Here is a 19,205-nt window from a genome sequence, read left to right as displayed (position 1 = left end):
TCCACCCCTTCCTCCAAGCTCCCACCTCCGCCTCTCCTCTTCCTACCCCCACCCTGCCCCCACCCCGCCTCTTCCCAGCCCTGCTCTGTCCCATGATTCAAGCCAAACAGCCATCCCTTTCATAAATGGAAATTCAGTTCAAATGAAGCTAATGGAAGGGAGTACAAACTATGCAGGTAAAACACGAAACAGAATTTAGGAGGACTAAGAGGGAATTTTAATAGCAAATAGCCAAGGATTTTTATTTCAAATTATTAGCCAAATTATTTCAATGTCTGAGAACCACTAAACCAGAGAATCTCTGGGTCCACTGGACTATTAAGAAGTAAAAAGAGCAATTGTACAGAGCAAATTATTTCTTTGAACCAAGGATGATGGGAATGTAGGCACCAACTCCATGGATGCTCTGGGGCTGGAACACCCACGGGAAAAAAATAATGGGTGCTAAGCACCCAGCGACAGCCCCATGGATCAGCGCCTCCCTCTCCACACAAGTGCCTCCTGCCCACCACGAATCAGCTGTTCAGCAGCGTGCAGAAGGCACTTGGGAAGACGGGGTGGAGTGGGAGTAGGAAGAGGCTGGGGGAGGGAGTGGAATCTTTTGAATCTTGTGATTTTAATGCATGCTTTCTGACAGTCATATGATATAATTAAAGTAGCTTCCATGCTAAGGATATCCTTACTTTTGCCTTTAAAATATTTTTCACTATTATATTTTACTATTATTATTACTCTTATTATTGTAAATGGACTCAGTTTTTCTTCCTTGGGCAAGGTGAAACAAAGGTGTCATAAGAGTTTTCATCTGTTTAAGAATGTTAATTTAACACATGACTTATGAGGAGAGGCTGAGGGAACTGGGATTGTTTAGTCTGCGGAAGAGAAGAATGAGGAGGGATTTGATAGCTGCTTTCAACTACCTGAAAGGGGGTTCTAAAGAGGATGGATCTAGACTGTTCTCAGTGGTAGCAGATGACAGAACAAGGAGTAATGGTCTCAAGTTGCAGTGGGGGAGGTTTAGGTTAGATATTGGAAAAACTTTTTCACTAGGAGGGTGGTGAAACACTGGAATGCGTTACATAGGGAGGTGGTGGAATCTCCTTCCTTAGAAGTTTTTAAGATCAGGCTTGAGAAAGCCCTGGCTGGGATGATTTAGTTGGGGATTGGTCCTGCTTTGAGCAGGGGGTTGGACTAGATGACCTCCTGAGGTCCCTTCCAACCCTGATATTCTATGATTCTATGATCCTAAATTTTCAGCATTCATATTTGGGTTTTTTTCAATTTTGCTTTTTAAATTAAAAAATATTTCTTCACAGTGAAATATGATTGGGATTCTACTTTTGAATTCTACATAAATCTTTCTATTATGAAATGTTCTGTGGTTGCTGTTTCTGATAGTAATACATTATGTTCTTTACCACAAAGAAGCCAAATTTGAATGGAAAGGATATAAACAGAAATATACATCTTGAATGCCTGGTATTTTTTATTTATGTGTATTCTGTTTCTGCCTTTTCCATTTCTTTCCTAGCAATAAAACAACTGTAAGCTTTTACTATGCGATAAAGTGACCTTATCTTAAAATTGTCCTGGATTTTTTCTTCCATTTTTTTTTGTTCTTATATTTCTATATATTCTATATATTTTTTGTACATACATTCATCAGGAAAAAGTCCTCCCCGTCCCCAGAAAATACTGATGAAAAGAACAGGTGCAGAAATCTCAGAGAAATAGGTTATTATTATTGCGGTGAATTCACTTGGCAAACAGGAATGTTTGCATGTACTCCGTGATAAATCAATATAAAAATACCAAGCATTTTTTTAAAAGAAGAAAGGCAGGTTGATCTTATATAGCCCCTTGAAGTGAGCTGTAGCTCACGAAAGCTTATGCTCAAATAAATTTGTTAGTCTCTAAGGTGCCACAAGTCCTCCTTTTCCCTTATACTAGAGTTACTGAAGTAATTCTCTGGAAAAAGTCAATCACCATTAAGAGTCAAAGGAGAATAGTCTCACATACATAGTGTTATAGAAAATACTCAGACCAACATAAACATTTTTCATGTTTTCCAGTTACATAAGATCATTTTTTATTGCCAATTGTTTACATAATAACCATTACAAAATCACCATCTTTTCTTGCGCTGAGAAATAGAACAAATAAATCAGGGACATAGATTTGCATAACTTTATACATTCTTCAATGGAACTTGAATCCCAAAACTACAATCTGTTGGTGGGCAGTTGAAGAGCAGATGGTAAGTCAAAGTCCCTGATGTCAGGTCACAAACATAGCAAAGCAGTGGCTGTCTTAGACTTGCCTTACTTAGTTTTAATGGTACTGCTATTGTTCAGTAATATTAAACAATGCATATATTGATTCTAACATTGTTGCATGTCTTTTTGAAAAAGTAACCCACCTTACACTGTTTCTCCTCAGATTCCATTTAGCTAAAAGCTTGGGATTTTTAAAAAATCTTCTCTCTTTAATATTGCAAGGTGTGCAATAGGAGGTATGTCATTCTTACACCTTGACCTGCTTCAGCCCAGAGGACAGTTTCTGCTGTGGTTTGGATACTGAAAAGAGAAGCTGCTTCCAACTCCAGGGTCACATGAGATTCTGTAGCCGTTCAAGGAGGGCACAGAACACTTACAGATGGCACATCAAAGTCTGATTACTATTATTTCTCACAATACCTTTCAGAAGTTCTTAGTTATGGGCAAAGAAAGAAAGAAAGAGTCTGTTGGATACACTCTTGGATTATTTTTCTTTTCCCTCTCTTTCTGCTAGGAATGCAACCATAAAACTTCAGTGCAAACTTAGTCTGCAAGTGTATACGGTAGGCTGGTAATGCGGGTAAGCAAAGGGCTAGATCCACAAAGGGACTTAGTCACTATAATGCTGAGCATGGCAGTGCCTATCTTTTAGGTGCCTTGACACCCAGTGGAATTCACAGCCATGAATTAAGCACCCCGGTTCACAATACACTGCATGGGGAGAGTTAGGCTTCTATGAATCGGATTCACAAATGCCAGCTCACTTAGTAGGAAATTCTGAGGAGAGATCTGTGGCCTAAACCCCTGCCTCCAATGGACTTAAGCACCTGTTGCAGCTTGGGATTCACAGCTGTGAATCCTCTCCTGGAGTTAAGCATTTAAACCTTTTCTTTCGCAAGCTAGAGGAGGAGGATTGGTAGTGGTAGGGGAGCCTCCCCCACTACATTCACACACTTATCATTTTTAGCCCAGGGGTAAGATCACTCTCCCAGCATGTAGGGGACCTGGATTTTAGTACAGTAACTCCCCATTTAACATCCTCTAGCTTATCGTTGTTTCGATCTTACGTTCCTGCTCCATTACAGAACATGTTCATTGAAAGTTGTACAATGCTCTGCTATAATGTCATTTGGCCACCTGCTTTGTACACGCCTGGCAGCCCCCCTATCAGCTCCCCTAAACCTCCCCCCAGCGCCTCCTGCCCACTGGCAGACCCTGCAGATTAGCGCCTTCCCCCTGGTTTGCGACGTTCAGGAAGCGGGAGGGATGGGGGAGGAGCGAGGACGCGGCATGCAGGCTCCCCCTCCCTCCTGAACGCCACAAACCGGCTGACTGCCGTGGGCAGGAGGCAGGGGAGGGAGGAGGAGGCTGCACGCCGCGTCCTTGCTCCTCCCCCGTCCCTCCCCTGCCTCTTGCCCGCAGCAGTCAGCTGGTTTGCGGCGTTGTGGAGATAGATGGCAGGAGAGAGATCACTTGATCATTACCTGTTAGGTTCATTCCCTCTGGGGCACCTGGCATTGGCCACTGTCAGTAGACAGGATACTGGCCTGGATGGACCTTTGGTCTGACCCAGTATGGCCATTCTTATGTTCTTATGCTTTAAAATGAGTAAAGATTCAGGGAAGGCTCTTAGGTGCTTTTTTGCAGTTTACACATTCCTGATAGTGATGCTGATGGGCTTTGTGAATGAACACTCGTTTGCTAGTAAATGGACAAGGTAATCTCTTCATTTCACGTAGTCCACAAAATGCCAGTCAGACAGTATCTTTTAATATTTATGGCTATTGGATTTTATGAGGCAATTTATCCTAATGTCATGTACTGAAACAGAGTTTCCCATTTGTAGAGTGTGTAATTACTGAGTTTTAAAAATTTTATTTCAGCATTAATCTGAACATTCTGCACCCATAGATTATGATAAAAGACATCTTCAGATCTTTGCTTCTAGTAAAACTGGCAGAGAACAAATGTCTTCAAGATAAACAGATACTGCAGGAGCAATAAATAAACAAGTACATATAATCTGTTGAAAACTGGAAATGACCTGAGTCAGATATAACATCATATATAATGGAGAATTTTACAGATTTATTGTAAGGCTGATTTGGTTTTCTGTGGTGTCACTGGTGTACAAGAGGGGGCAGGTGCCCTGTGCCACTTCTGCTCCCTTCTTTGCCCAAGGACTCTCCAGCAGAAGTTGTCACAAACCCTGAAGTGTACTTAGCTCTGGGTACCTAAATTGCAGCCACAAAATCTGTACAAAGGGATATTTGCACATGTAATTACCAGATTTGTGCACAGAAGTCCCTAGTTGTCTACAGAAATATGAATTTTGTACATGGAGTAGGTACATGCTTATGTTAGATAATCATGTTTTTATCTGAATTTGCTGATGATAGTTAACATTAAGGATCAGATTTACAGAGGGGCCTTAACCTCACTTGTATTTGTGCACACAAAGGTGGTTTCCATTGCTTATGTAAGTGCTGCCATTTGTGTGCACAGTTCATGGTCCATCTGTAGTTGCAGGCTGAATATTTAAAATGTGATAACTAACTACACGGACTTCTGATGCTATGTAAGCATTTTCTCCATGCATCAGAAGAGCAAAGCCAGCATGAGAACACTAATCACTAATACATACTGTATGTATATTTGAAAGAGATTTTTCATGTTTTGTAATCAGACCTATTACAGCTTCATTTTGACTATGGATGGCTTCCAGAAAAGATAATTTTTCAACCTTTAAGCTTGATATCACATATCTGTCTTAGAAACAAGTTTCTTGGCCTCAATACAAGAAGGGCCATATGCCTGGTCATTTCAACAAACTGCCATGCTACTTTTAATTAATCTCATCCTTGCATCACCAGCAGACTGTTAATTAAATGTTGGTTATAAATTCTTTACTTAACCACTATAATTTCAGTAAATGTATGTTTCATGTTGAGCTAATTTTCTTCATTCAGTATCTGTCATTGTAAAATGTTTCTTCAGCTTACTTGTATTTGTTGATAGCATTTCACTTGCTTAATGTGACAACGTCCCAGAATTCTTTGTACTGGATGATCCTACTTTTAGTTTAATACAAGGTGGAATTAATTGCTTTAGCCAGTCTACTGAAGGCCTTTCTACCATGTGTGGCCTTCTGAGGCTGAGTGGTTACACTCCTGGGTACTCTTGATAGGTCAGTGTGATTCACATTAATGTTGGCTTATTCTTTAATGTTTCTTGAAGTTGGTCTCTTTCTCTTATATACCGAGAGAAAAATATATATCTAAATATTTTCAAGAGGGTCATCTTATGGCACACCTGAAATAGCTAATAATAAATCTTCTCATCTGCAAGACTGTGCTGTGAGCACATCTGTATGTTGGGGAAGGAAGACTAGGGAGCTGAAGTCAAATTAAATAAAGGAAATGGCAGCAAAAAGCTATAGATACAGGTAAAATGTTCTATAGCTCTGGTCCTTTTTGCCATTTTTATGCTGCAAACATGTACGGCTTATTTTGTAATGTAACTCAAGCCTTTCTATGGTGGATAACAAGGGACTTTACTACTCATAGAGCCAGACAAATATCCTGTTCACAGGGACAGGGAAACTTATTTGCACATTTTGTCAACAGTGCATCATTTTGCTGTCTCCACTGTCTGCAAGTGTGATCTTTACAAAACATCTTTCTCCAGTGCTGCTTTCAAGTGTAATTGCAGGCTTCACTTACAAACAGATTTACTCCTGTTTAGCTGACTTTTATGCATTAATGTACATCAAGATTGTTATAGAAATGTATCAGGAGGTGGTGCTATTCAACAAATACCCTATGTTTCACAATACTATTCTGAAATATTTCGGAATCCTTGGTTTGCAATCTAATTTATTAAGAGATTAAAATTATAATAATCAAATATCCTTTTCTTCAGGACAACAAACCCTTGTGGAACAGTTTATTCACTTTTAATGTGAAGTGGCATTTATACTGGGTTTTCATACTGCTGTATTTTCCTGTTTCTTATCATGCATTATTATATACCGTAGGTATATTCATGTGAGAAACACAACCAGTTTCCCAAGAGTGGCAAATTAATTCATAATTTGATAAAATGGTAAACAAAATAGGAATAAAAATTGATAACTCTGTCTAATGCATGCTGAACTTTAAGAAAGATTTTTCCTTTGAAATCACATTAATTATCTGTCACTTACAGACAGCGTCCAGCACTTGGTGAGTGCTTAGCATCCCTTGCAGCAGCCATTCCAGTAGCATTCCTTGAACCTTCTCTGAACAGTTACAACCCACTCTCTGTCTTCAACACAAAAACTGCCAGAGAGAGAGCCAGTAAGTACTGTACTTCAGAATATAATGTGCTGCACTTCAGATAGTGGGAAGAAATCTAAACAATGAGAAAAATAAAAGTGTGGTTGAGTAAATAACTCTCCTGCTCTTCCATTGCTTGCTATTTGGGCCCGTGCTACACTGTGGTTGAAGCTAGGCTGGCACAGCTTCCCTTACCTGTTTTTCTGAACATTGCGTTTGGATTCTTTTTATAAAATTTTATACTTAGGGATTAGTCTAGGGGCACGCCTGAACTACAAAATCTGAGTAGAAATACATTTGCCTGACACTGTTTGGTGCATCCAAGGCATAATGGGTTTGGGGGGGCTGGGGGGGGGCAAAGATTTGCCTGTATAAACAGAAAATAAAGTTTTTTTTATCCAGGATTAAGAAATCATATTGTGGCCTTCATCAGTATTTTTTGTGCCATTGTAGTTGGGAACCTGTGATGGACTCTGACCCCACCCATGTGGATCCCTAGCCAGATTGACAGAACAGGATTAGTTCCACATGATTTGTAGGGCTCCATTATCCCTGGCAGCATGACTGGCTCTCATGGCACACTCTGGCTTTCTTCACCTCAGTCAGTGATACATATGACATTTGCTGTCTGCCAAAATAAAATCAATCAATTCCGACTGTTTCCCACAAAAATCCATCAATTCCCTATTGCTCTGCCTTGTCTTCAGACCAGCACCCTTCCAAAACAAACAAAATCAAACAAACCCATCATGAAAGCAACTGCCTGTAGCTTCCGTACCTGGCAGCTATATCTAACAAAAGTAGCAATGGGGACAGGCAAGTTGTTCTGACATGTCTGGCAGTGGAGTAGGCTGGATGGTCAGTTGGGGAATTGGCTGTTAAAGTAGCAGGAGAGGGGAAAGCTGCACTGTGACAAACACATACAGATCATGTTTCTCAGCATAAACTATTTCTTTTCACTGGTTACATTCAGCTGTTATTATTTAGTTCAAGTTTCTGTCTCCGAAATGTAACTGACTAATCTCATCTTTTCATGGAGAGTGGCGGCATGATCTAGTGAAGGAGATTGGGTCTGGGAGCTAGGAAAAAGTTAGTTCTAATCTCAGCTGTGACACTGAACCACTGGGCATATCACTTAACCTCTCTTTGCCTGTTTCCCCAACTGTAAAATGGGGATAAGAGTATACTAACTCACAGGAGAGTTGTGAGTAGTTATTATTTGTCCAGCACTTTGAAAACGTAACATGCTAGATCAGCAGTATGGTCTAAATCCTCAGTCCTGCACCTAGCCCATGTAGCTGGGCTGGACACCAGCTAGCTCTATGGGGGTCGGAATCATCCCATCTAGCTTTCAGAGAGCTCCACAGCCAATTTATAACGACTAATGTACTACCTCGGTAAAATGTGGCATTTGGGAGGGTCACATTCTCAACCCCCAACTCCTGTCACAGCCATGCACAGCAGAAGGGGCAGGATTCAATCCTAAATTACTTATTTTATTTAACCCCTAATTCTTTGTTTTTAAAACATTTAGACCTTGAAAACACACACACAAATACCGTATTTAAATTAAACATTATTGTTTTCTACCCTAATATGCAGTTTTAGGTATGCCAGATACAGTTGAAGAGATGTGTCCAGATATCCCTCAGCTAGATGGATTAATGAAGGAAATTAATGATTTAGCAGAGTCTGGGGCCAGATACACTGAAATGCCCCACGTGATTGAGGTTACCTTACCTATGCTATGCAACTATTTATCCTACTGGTGGGAAAGAGGGTCTGAGAATATGCCTAAAAGTGCTGGACCCTGCTGTACAATGGTAACCTCTGAGCAACTCAGCATCATTCTGGGAAACATTCTGAAGATCATCAACAACAACCTGGGAATAGATGAAGCATCTTGGATGAAGAGAATTGCAGGTAGCTATACTAAATATAATTTTTTAAGTTTAATTGCATCTAACTATTTGCTGTGACCATAAACGTAGTAGTATTTAATTTGTTTACTACCATTTACTTTACTGTTACGTAGTGATATGTAATAGCTAATAACAAGAAGAAATTCAGAATATTATGTTATTACAAATAATATAAATATTATTAGGCGGAAGCAGTTTTGATTTTAAAAAGATTTTATTTACATATATGTGGTGCCATCAAAAATGCGCCTAGTGCCACGCACAAATATAGGAAGATACGGTACATGAATCAAATTGCTGATAGCCTAGCAAGGCAAAAACACAAAAAGTGTGAGGAAAAGGGCCATAAAATAAATATGGTGTGAAGAATCCAATTAGAAGTCTACATTCCAGATGACCATGCCACATCAAGGTGCTCTAGTTGGCATCTCTACTGATATGGTCACGTATTGAATAGCCAGAAAGATTGACCTTGGAGAAAAGTCCCAAAGAATTTAGTATGTATTTATAGAAATTACTCTAAATTCTATAGAATTTAAAAGAGAATGTTATCCTTTCTTTAGGATTTTTTAATCATTTTATAGAATATAAGGGTATAATTTTTCATTAAATGATTCAGAAAGCCTGCAAAAGATTATAATTTTCTATTAAATTTTATAGAAATTTTGTCAGAAGGGTTAAGTATCCTTTCAGCTCTAGAGATGCGTCCTTCCAAGCAGTTCTGTGAATAACTCACTCCCTTTCACACACCATGGGAAACTCCACTGAAATGAATAAGAACTTTGCCAACTGATCAGAAAGCCCAGTGCTCACAAGATCTGGCCCTATATTCACTTAAGGAGGGAGTATTATGTAGTGTTTACAGCATGGTCTTTAGAAACTCAAGAGACCTGCGTTATGTTGCTAATTCTTCTATGAACTAGCTCTGTGACCTTGAGCAAGTTTATTCTCTCTGTTTCCCATCTGTGAAGGTGATGAAATAACAATAACGCTTAGCACGTCGACGGCTTTTTTCATGTTCAGGTTACTTTATAGATGCTATCAAACTGAACTTCACAATATTTCTGACAGAAAAGTATTTGTATTATAACTCCAATTTTACACAAATTTGATAGTTTGAGTCAGAGAGGTGTGATTTACCAAAAGCCATAATTGGATTAGATAACAAATCTAGGATTATAATTTATGCATTCCAGATTCCCAGTTATATGTTGTTATCACTCTCTATATAACAACTACCTCACAAGGTTACTGAGATGCTTTATTAGTGGGTATAAGATGCTCCAAGATCACTGGATGAAAAAGTGCTATAGAAATAAAAATCATTAGCATTAACAAGATTAAATCAATTGGGAATTACTTTTTTCTTTAAATGTGCAGTTTATGCTCAGCCTATCATCAGCAAAGCCAGGCCTGATCTGTTGAAAACCCACTTTATTCCAACTCTGGAGAAACTAAAGAAGAAAGCTATAAAGATAGTAATGGAGGAGGAGCAACTAAGAGCAGACAGTAAAAGTGATACCCAAGAAGCAGAGCTACTCATTCTAGATGAGTTTGCAGTTCTTTGCCGAGACCTCTATGCCTTCTATCCAATGCTGATACGTTATGTAGACAACAACAGGTGAGAAACTATAGTATTAATAATTCAACAGATCAATTTACTTTGAATATATGGTTAAAAAAGATAGTTCATAAAGAGTGCTATGAACTTAGTGGAATGCTAATAAATGAAGCTCTGAATATCATATGGGTCTCTAATTGTTAGAATGACATATTTTAAAATTTCGCCTATGTAAAATTCTATTCGCTTTATTTTTTCTTTGCATTTAAAATGTTTTCTAGGACTGTAACAGCAATAATAGCCAATGGGAGGGGCATTTCCAGACTGTTCATGTCAGATGGGATACAGCATCCAACAGTAGTTAAAGACAGTGATGTGCCACTCTAAAATCAAAGGGAGGGATTTAGATAATTTATCATATCTCTGATGGAGTCACCCTCTGTGGATAGTGCCACATCATCTCCACCAGAGATTATACCTGAGACTCTGAAATCTTCTGGAAGGCATTTTTTTAAATGTTTGGAATGGCCAAGATTTCAACAATCATTAAGTATTCTAAGGTTTCAGAGTAGCAGCTGCGTTAGTCTGTATCTGCAAAAAGAAAAGGAGTACTTGTGGCACCTTAGAGACTAACAAATTTATTTGAGCATAAGTTTCGTGAGCTACAGCTCACTTCATCGGATGCATTCAGTGGAAAATACAGTGGGGAGATTTATATACACAGAGAACATGAAACAATGGGTGTTACCATACACACTGTAATGAGAGTGATGGTAACACCCATTGTTTCATGTTCTCTGTGTATATAAATCTCCCCACTGTATTTTCCACTGAATGCATCCGATGAAGTGAGCTGTAGCTCACGAAAGCTTATGCTCAAATAAATTTGTTAGTCTCTAAGGTGCCACAAGTACTCCCTTTCGTTTTAAGTATTCTATATAATTTACTGGGGATGATACTCTTCAAGCATTCCACAAAAGACTTTAACCCCTTTCCCCATTTCACATTACAAAGTCTGAATGCTGCATTATTGTACATTATTAGTATATAATCAGTCTGTTTTTCAGGAACAAATATAAATATGGCTGTACTTAACACACACACACATATATGTGTATGGGCTCACCAAAAGAAATTAATAGGAGAAGGTTTAAAACAAACAAAAGGAAGTATTTCTTCACACAACGCACAGTCAACCCATGGAACTGTTAGCCAGAGGATGTTGTGAAGGCCAAGACCATAACAGAGTTCAAAAAAGAACTAGATAAATTCATGGAGAATAGGTCCATCAATGGCTGTTAACCAGGTTGGGCAGGGATGGTGTCCCTAGCCTTTGTTTGCCAAAAGCTGGGAATGAGCAACAGGGACTGGATCACCTGATGATTACTTGTTCTGTTCATTCCCTCTGAGGCACCTGACATTGGCCGCTGTCGGAAGACAGGATACTGGGCTAGATGGACCTTTGGTCTGACCCAGTATGGCCATTCTTATGTTCTTATATATTGCAAAAACTGTGTTAAAAGAAGATTATTGTAATTACAATGTCAAGCACTCAGAAGTTTTGATATGCCAGTTTGAAGGTTGCATATGAAACCTTAATTTAGTCCCTTTGTGCATATGCATTCTGGTGCTTAAATGATTGTGTTTTCCACAGGTCCCTGCCTCATTCATTGCACAGAATGGATGGTGTTCACATAATGAGCAGCTATTCAATGATTTTGTTTTCTCTTCATTGGTCAGTGTGTGGCACCACTACTTATTTACTGTACACTCTTCAAGATCTGCTCTGAACATAATTGCTATGGCACACATCATTATAATTTCTGAGTGCTTCACAAGAATTCACAACACTCCCATGAGGGGAGGAATAATTGGCATTATTTAGTATATACCAGTTTCAGCTGTGAGTGCTCAGCACTTCTATAAATCAGATTCCAGAGTCTCAAGTCAGGTACCCAGAGAATGAGGAACACACACTTAATAGTTTGGTATAAGTGGTTACCTGGCATTACATAAGAAGACTTTGGTAGAAGCAGGGACAGAATGCAGTTCTCCAGGGCAGCATTCCACTACCTTTGCCATGAGACTGTTTTCTTCTCTTCCTGGATTCCCAAGCTCCGTTCTCTACAGACTAGAGCTGGCTAGAAACCAGCATTCCTCCTCTGAGGAAAGTTCTGATATTTAAAAAAAAATTCCAAAAAAGAATGAAAGTTTGAAATTTCTGTGGAATGGGAATTCCAATAATTTTGTTTAGAAACAGTCAAAATAATATTTTGTTTTGACATTTTTGATGTGTTCCCTGAGGCTCCCTGAGCTGTCAGGAGTCCTGGGAGTCAGGAAGCTCAGGGATCATGGAAGCCCTGGGAACTCCAGCTCTGAGGCAACGCCCCCTGGGCTGCCATGGATTCAGGAATGTGCACTACTTAGGAGCCAGCAAGTAGGGAGAAGACCAGGCAAGTTTAGAAATCTGCCTGGTTTCCACTGGAATTTAGTCTAACTTGTCACATTCCTTCAAAACATTTTGATGCTGATGAATCAACATTTTCTGATGGAAAAATCCATTCCATCAAAAAAATTCCAACCAGCTGTCCTACACACCTTCCAACTTCCGCACCAAATGACACTTTACTACACAGCCCTGATTCAACCCCAGAGCAGATCCACCTTGTTCACTGAATGAGGCAGGGGTCCTCAGGAAAAAATGGCATGTGATAATGTAACTAAAGACCGTATCATAATGCATTACAAACAAGGGGAATGACTTAAGGTTGTACAGGTTCTTGGGGATGTTAGAACTTCCCAAAGAAAAGGTCACCAGAATTTTTTTCACATTGCAAAACAATTTATTTTTCCTTAGCCTAGTTCTTGGAACTGGCTGAATCGTTTTTGCTGTCAGGAAGGGATTCTTGAGAGGATTCTGAGAGGTAGCAGAAAGAGACCTGGGATTCATAGGGAGCATCCCTCCTGATACCAACTCAGTGTTCATAACCCTACTAACTATGGCCCTATGGGATGACCGAGGGAGTGCAGTCAAATTCTAGAATGCTTGCATCGTCTGCCATTTCCACAGCTAGCTCCCCCTCCTCAAAGAAGCAGTATAGGTCATTCCAGCCAGGTCAGATAGTACAGCCTGAGGTCCTGGACAGGCAGGAGGATGAAAGTGAAGAAGAGCCTCAAGTGCAAGGGGAAGAACAACTGGTCCTCAATGTGATCTCACCTGGATGAGGCTGTGAACCTTTCTATGTCTGCCTCAGTGGAGGACTTCAAGCTGTCCCACAGACCCTGGATATACCAATGGAAGTGGTAAAGAAAAAAACACATAAACTCCAGGACATCTTACACTTTTCCACACCCAGCAGGCTCATGATGGCCATAAATGAAGGACTGTGGGAGCCTGCAAAAGATCCATGCTACATGCAAATGCCCATCCTTTCCACATCAAAGTGAGCTGACCGGAGGTATCAGATCCCTTCCATGAGATTTGAATAGTTTTATTCCCACCCAGTACTGGGTTTACTTGGAGTGACTGCTGTCCAGAAAACATTAGAAGAGCAGGGATCTCCCAAATCTACACCCAGAGAGACGGTCCTGAAGAAATGAGACCATCATCTCCTCTTGATGTTTTTTTTGAAGCTTGTGCACAAATTGAGACAACTTATCTCATTTTATATAGTCATACTTAGAAAGGAGGACCTGATAATAAGCCACATGTTATTTGGAGTTTGGCTGATATGGCCAATGGGTCATGATCAATAGCTCGATGTGTAGTTGGCAGATGGTATCAAGCGGGGTGCCCCAGGGATCGGTCCTGGGGCCAGTTTTATTCAACATCTTCATTAATGATCTCAATGATGGGATGGATTACATCCTCAGCAAGTTCGTGGATAACGCTAAGCTGGGGGGAGAGGTAGATATGCTATAGGGTCCAGAGAGACCTAGACAAATCGGAGGATTGGGCCAAAAGAAATCTGATGAGGTTCAACAAGGACAAGTGCAAAGTCCTGCACTTAGGATGGAAGAATCCCATGCACTGCTACAGACTGGGGACTGACTGGCTAAGCAGCAGTTCTGCAGAAAAGGACCTGGGGATTACAGTGGACGAGAAGTTGGATATGGGTCAACAGTGTGCCCTTGTTGCCAAGAAGGCTAACAGCACATTGGGCTGCATTAGTAGGAGCAATGCCAGCAGACTGAGGGAAGTGATTATTCCCCTCTATTCGGCACTGGTGAGGCCACATCTGGAGTATTGCATCAAGTTTCCCCCCCCCTCAATACAGAAAGGATGTGGACAAATTGGAGAGAGTCCATCAGAGGGCAACGAAAATCATTTAGGGGGCTGGAGCACATGACTTATGAGGAGGGGCTGAGGGAACTGGGCTTATTTAGTCTGCAGAAGAGAAGAGTGAGGGGGCATTTGCTAGCAGCCTTCAACTACCTGAAGGGGGGTTCCAAAGAGGATGGAACTAAGCTGTTCTCAGTGGTGGCAGATGACAGAACAAGGAGCAATGGTCTCAAGTTGCAGTTTGGGAGGTCTAGGTTGGATATTAGGAAACACTATTTCACTAGGAGGGTGGTGAAGCACTGGAATGGGTTTCCTAGGGAGGTGGTGGAATCTCCATCCTTAGAGGTTTTTAAGGCTCGGGTTGACAAAGCCCTGGCTGGAATGATTTAGTTGGGGTTGGTCCTGCTTTGAGCAGGGTGTTGGACTAGTAACCTCCTGGGGTCCCTTCCAACTCTAATCTTCTATGATAAGTATAACTTATGCATAAATAGGTTGGTGCATTCCGAATTACATCACACCAGTGGCTCGGTACCTTCCTAGTCTTCAGAATACTTTGGCAGATCGACTCAGCACACACTTCTCAACAATAACTCATGGTCTGTCAAATATTAAGTCCTGCAGAACATCTTTCTTAAGTGGGAATTCCCAGAAGTAGACCTATTTGCCACACAACAGAACAAGAAGTGTCAAACATTTTGTTCCATTGGGGATTTCAGTCCAGGCTCCCTGGCCAGATATCTTTTTCATCCCCTGAACACTGGGACTGATGTATGCCTTTCCACTGATTCCCATGATACCATGGTTCTGAGGAAACTGAAGCAACACATAGGTCTGATGATTATGATAGCTTCAGCCTGGGACGTGTAGTTCTGGTATTTGGACCTAATTAACATTTCTATGCAGCCACTGACCACCTTGCCAGCTCTTCCTGACATAGTCTCGCAGAATAATGGTTAAACCCTGCACCCATATTCAAACTCCTTACATATAACAGCTTGGATGCTAGCTGGATGATATCCACCAAAAGAGGCTGTTCAGCTGACGTTCAGAATGTTCTGTTCCAAAGCAGGAAAGCCTCAACTAGTCTGACTTTTCGCTTCTGTGTGGGGATCTCAGCACCATCTGTCTTCCTTCACAACACCCATTTCTGCAATATTGGACTATCTGCTAGCCATGGTACAATCTAGACTTTCTGTCAGCTCCATATGGCTCTATCTAACAGCAATATCTGCATATTGCACTCCTATATAAGACCATACTGTATTTTCCCACCCTAAAGTGGTAAGGTTCATTAAAGGTCTCATTCATGTTTCTCCTTTCGTTTGCCATCCCCTTCTCTCCCTTGGCACCTCCGTATAGTACTAGCAGGATTGATGTGGCCCCATTAGAGCCCCTAGCAACCAGCTCACTATACCGTCTGACAATGAAGGCTGCCTTTTTAGTGACCATTACAGCAGGTCAAAGAATAGGGAAGATTCAGGCCCTCATAGCAGGTTGCCTTACATACTATTTCATAAGGACAGGGTCACACTCAGGCCTCATCCCAAGGTTGTTTCAGAATTCCATGTAAACTAATTTATATCCCAATATTCTTCCCAAAGACTCACTCTTCCTCAGAGGAACCTAAACTTCACATATTGTAAAGGTACTGTCATTTTACATCGACAGAACAAAATTATTCAGGAACACCCTAAGCTATTTATACCCTTTTCAGAGAGGGTTAAAGGACAGGCACTATCCCTTCAAAGACATTATCTAAGTGGCTCTGTGACTGTATAGGAACATTTTGAGTGCTAGCCAAGTTATATCCACCTAGTCACTTTAGAGTTCATTCCACTAGAGCTCAGGCAGCCTCTGCTGCTGCCTGTTTGAAGAATTTCCTTGTTTCTGAAATCTTACTCCTGGAGATATTCTGTTCCACTGGGCACTCACAAAATTTATGTCCCCCACAGAAAATAGATTCTGCTGGAGAGAGGGTGCAAGTACACCTTTCACCCACCAGGGGCTGCTTTGGCCCCAGAACAGAGGGCAGCTGAGTCATGGGCTAGAGTAGCCAGACTCTGAGAGGGAGGGGGCACTGGTTGTGTTCCTCATAGCAAAGCCAAGTGAGGAAGTATGGGATGTGGGGGGAACAGACAGAGCGGGGCACTCAAGGCTGCTGGGGTCACACAAACTGTGGTTCAGAATGGCTAGTCGGGGGAGGACGGGGGACAGACCTAATGGGTGACAGCATTGAGCCAGGAGCTGAATAGGAGTGGGGGTGCTGGGACATATGGGTATAGGGGGAGTCTGAGTGGGGATGCAGGCCACATGGGGATGGGGGGGAGGAAGTGGCTGAGTGGGGGTGCAGGGACACTTGGGGACAGGGGGAAGGGAGGTGTAGGGACACAAGGGAACAGGGGCAGATGTGCCTGACCGAATGGGAGAGGTTAGGGGTCAGCCAGGGTCTGCATGGGGAAGGCTTCCCAGCTCCCTAATAATCTCTCTTGTGCACTCCCAAACCTGTTCCATACTTCTCCCACCCACACCCAGCAACCCTCCAGGTTCACTCCCAGGCAATTACTTCCCTCTCCCTCAGCTCCTCCATTACCCCTGACTTCCCAAGCCTTTGCACTGCTTCTGAGGGGTGCGGGAAATGTGTTTCTGTATTGTAGTTTAAATGAATTATTACTCAAAGTTCTGTATTAATATACCTAGTAAGGAATCTATTTGTAAAAAAAACCAAACATTTTCTGAATCTTTTTTGTTGTCTTTATTGTTACAAGCATACTTGCTGACAGGTATTTTGAAATAAATTACCAAAAATAATTGAAACGGGTATGATTATATTATGTTATTTTGACAAATAAAATGTGCAGAATTTTAAAATGTGCACAGAATTTTTAATTTTTGGCACAGAATTCCCCCAGGGGTAAAATCTGTAGGGGAGCTACATAGATCTCAGTCCACACCTTTACAAGACACATTGTTAGAGGCTTCCAGATCAGAAGCTCACTTTGCTATGGCTGTTCTGGAGTCAGTGCTTAAGCAGAATTCCTACTACCCACCTTCAAGCAAACAGACAACCGCTTGTCAATCACCAAGCATAGAATTCCTGTGGACAATCACTTGAAGAAGAAAGAACAGTCACTTACTTACTGTACAGTAACTGTGGTTCTGTGAGATATGTTTTCTATATGGATTCCACCAACTGCCTTTCTTTCCTATTATGAAATCCTGCCCCCCTGGGGTCCTGTATTGGTGAGGGCATTGAGGGATGGTTAGGCCCATTCTTCCCTTTATGCTCTTGGGTGGAGGGGCCTGGGAACATCTAGGGGGCAGGTGTGGCCCCAATGAACACTATTCATCAAAAGAATCTGGTCTCTCACAAATGGGGTGCAGGTGTACCAAGTGGAATCTATTTGTACAATATATCTCAAAGGCCCACAGTACTATAAGGTAAGTAACCAAGATAAGTAGCCATTCTTTTCTGCAGCCCAACTTCTCCACAGTTCTGAACGTCCGCGCTGCTCTTCTCTCTCTGCACCTCCCAGAGGCTGATCAGCATTTGGCACCACACAGTCTGGCCATGTCCCCACTGCTCCTGCTTGCTTCCAGACTCTTTTGGCAGTTTCTTTTGTTCCCTTCCTTACTCTGTTTATGTTAACTTCTCTGTCCAGTTTTTTTGGGGCAGTGGGGAACAGTTTTCCCTCCTCAGCATCCCTCCTCCTCCCTAAGTCAGTTAACCCTTTGGTGGTTTAACCCTCCCTGAGTTTCCACTGCAGCATCTCCCTGATGGCTACTCTGCCCCTTGCAGGGTTGGCAGAGCAGCCAAACAAGCACCAGGTAAAATCTGTGTGAGGCAGCCTTCCCAGGCTTAGCAATGACAAGTTGTTCCCAGTGTACACCCAGCCTTCTGTCCCTAACTCCAATTATAAATCAGATGGGTAAGGGGGATGCCCTACTTGCCGACACAGCAATGAGGGAACAATGGACCAGGAACCCCAATGCAGAGCAAGGAGAGGCTCCAAAAGTGAGGAGAACCCTGACCACTCAACTGAGAGGATATAAATCCCCAGGATGATCCCTGAAGAGCAGAAAGAGGGGACACTTGTGGGGCCACAAGTCCCCCTCCCTAAAGTGGGTTCTTAGTGTTTTGGGGAAATAAGTAGGGTTTCTAATCAGCCCCTTCCCTCCCAAGCTGACCAGAAGGGCTCTGACAGTGAGTGCCCCCCACTTTCCAGTGAAATGGGACCCAATCAGGAGAATTCCAAGACAGACCTCACCAGGCCCTAAGGAGAGCAAGCTACAAGAAGGCCTCACCAAAGCTGAAGCAGAGATTCTACACGCCCAAAGTTCACAGAAAAGGTTAAAAATCCTAAAAAGGGTAAAAAGGAGCGGGAAAAAAGGCAAAATAAAAACCTAGGAGATATGAGTCTTCTGACTCCTCCTCCACTGAGGAAGGTGAGCTGTCTCGCTCTGAAATCCCTCTGGGCAGGCTCCTGAGAGTAAGTCTCAGAGTAAATTTCTCCCCTCAACATCTTTCCCTGGGGCTGCAATATCTCTTCAGTCCTTCTTCGAGGAGGTGATTAGTGTTGAATGGAACAAGACTGATAGGGCAAACACATTAACAACAGTGACCTCAAGATCTAGCTGTAGCATCCCTCACCAAGGATATGGTTATTCCCTCAGAAAGGGAGTTCTTCATTAATGACCCCAGCAATAGAAAATTGGAGACCACTCCCAGAAAGGGCATTGAAGCCTCCTCCACCACTGTCCCAACATCTCTTTCATGGCTGGAAGATCTCAAATCCCTTAAAGACAGAGATCATGCTGACTTTGGCTCCACTTTAAAGAAAGTCTCCCTAC

General features: G+C 41.8%; 1 protein-coding gene across 1 annotated transcript in view; it reads left to right on the top strand.

Annotated features, from left to right (window-relative positions):
• The window catches only part of RYR3 (ryanodine receptor 3), a 481,354-nt gene that overhangs the window by 331,024 nt on the left and 131,125 nt on the right, over positions 1–19,205 (top strand). Inside the window, exons 65-67 of the mRNA XM_043549389.1 lie at positions 6,483–6,613; positions 8,195–8,515; positions 9,895–10,135. Of these exons, the coding sequence (XP_043405324.1) occupies positions 6,483–6,613; positions 8,195–8,515; positions 9,895–10,135 (693 nt within the window). The remainder of the gene's footprint in view (positions 1–6,482; positions 6,614–8,194; positions 8,516–9,894; positions 10,136–19,205) is intronic.

The sequence above is a fragment of the Chelonia mydas genome, chromosome 6 (assembly GCF_015237465.2).
Source record: "Chelonia mydas isolate rCheMyd1 chromosome 6, rCheMyd1.pri.v2, whole genome shotgun sequence".
NCBI lineage: Eukaryota > Metazoa > Chordata > Testudines > Cheloniidae > Chelonia > Chelonia mydas.
The sequence above is the reverse complement of the archived record's forward strand: the minus strand, read 5'-3'. Positions and strand labels throughout refer to the sequence as shown.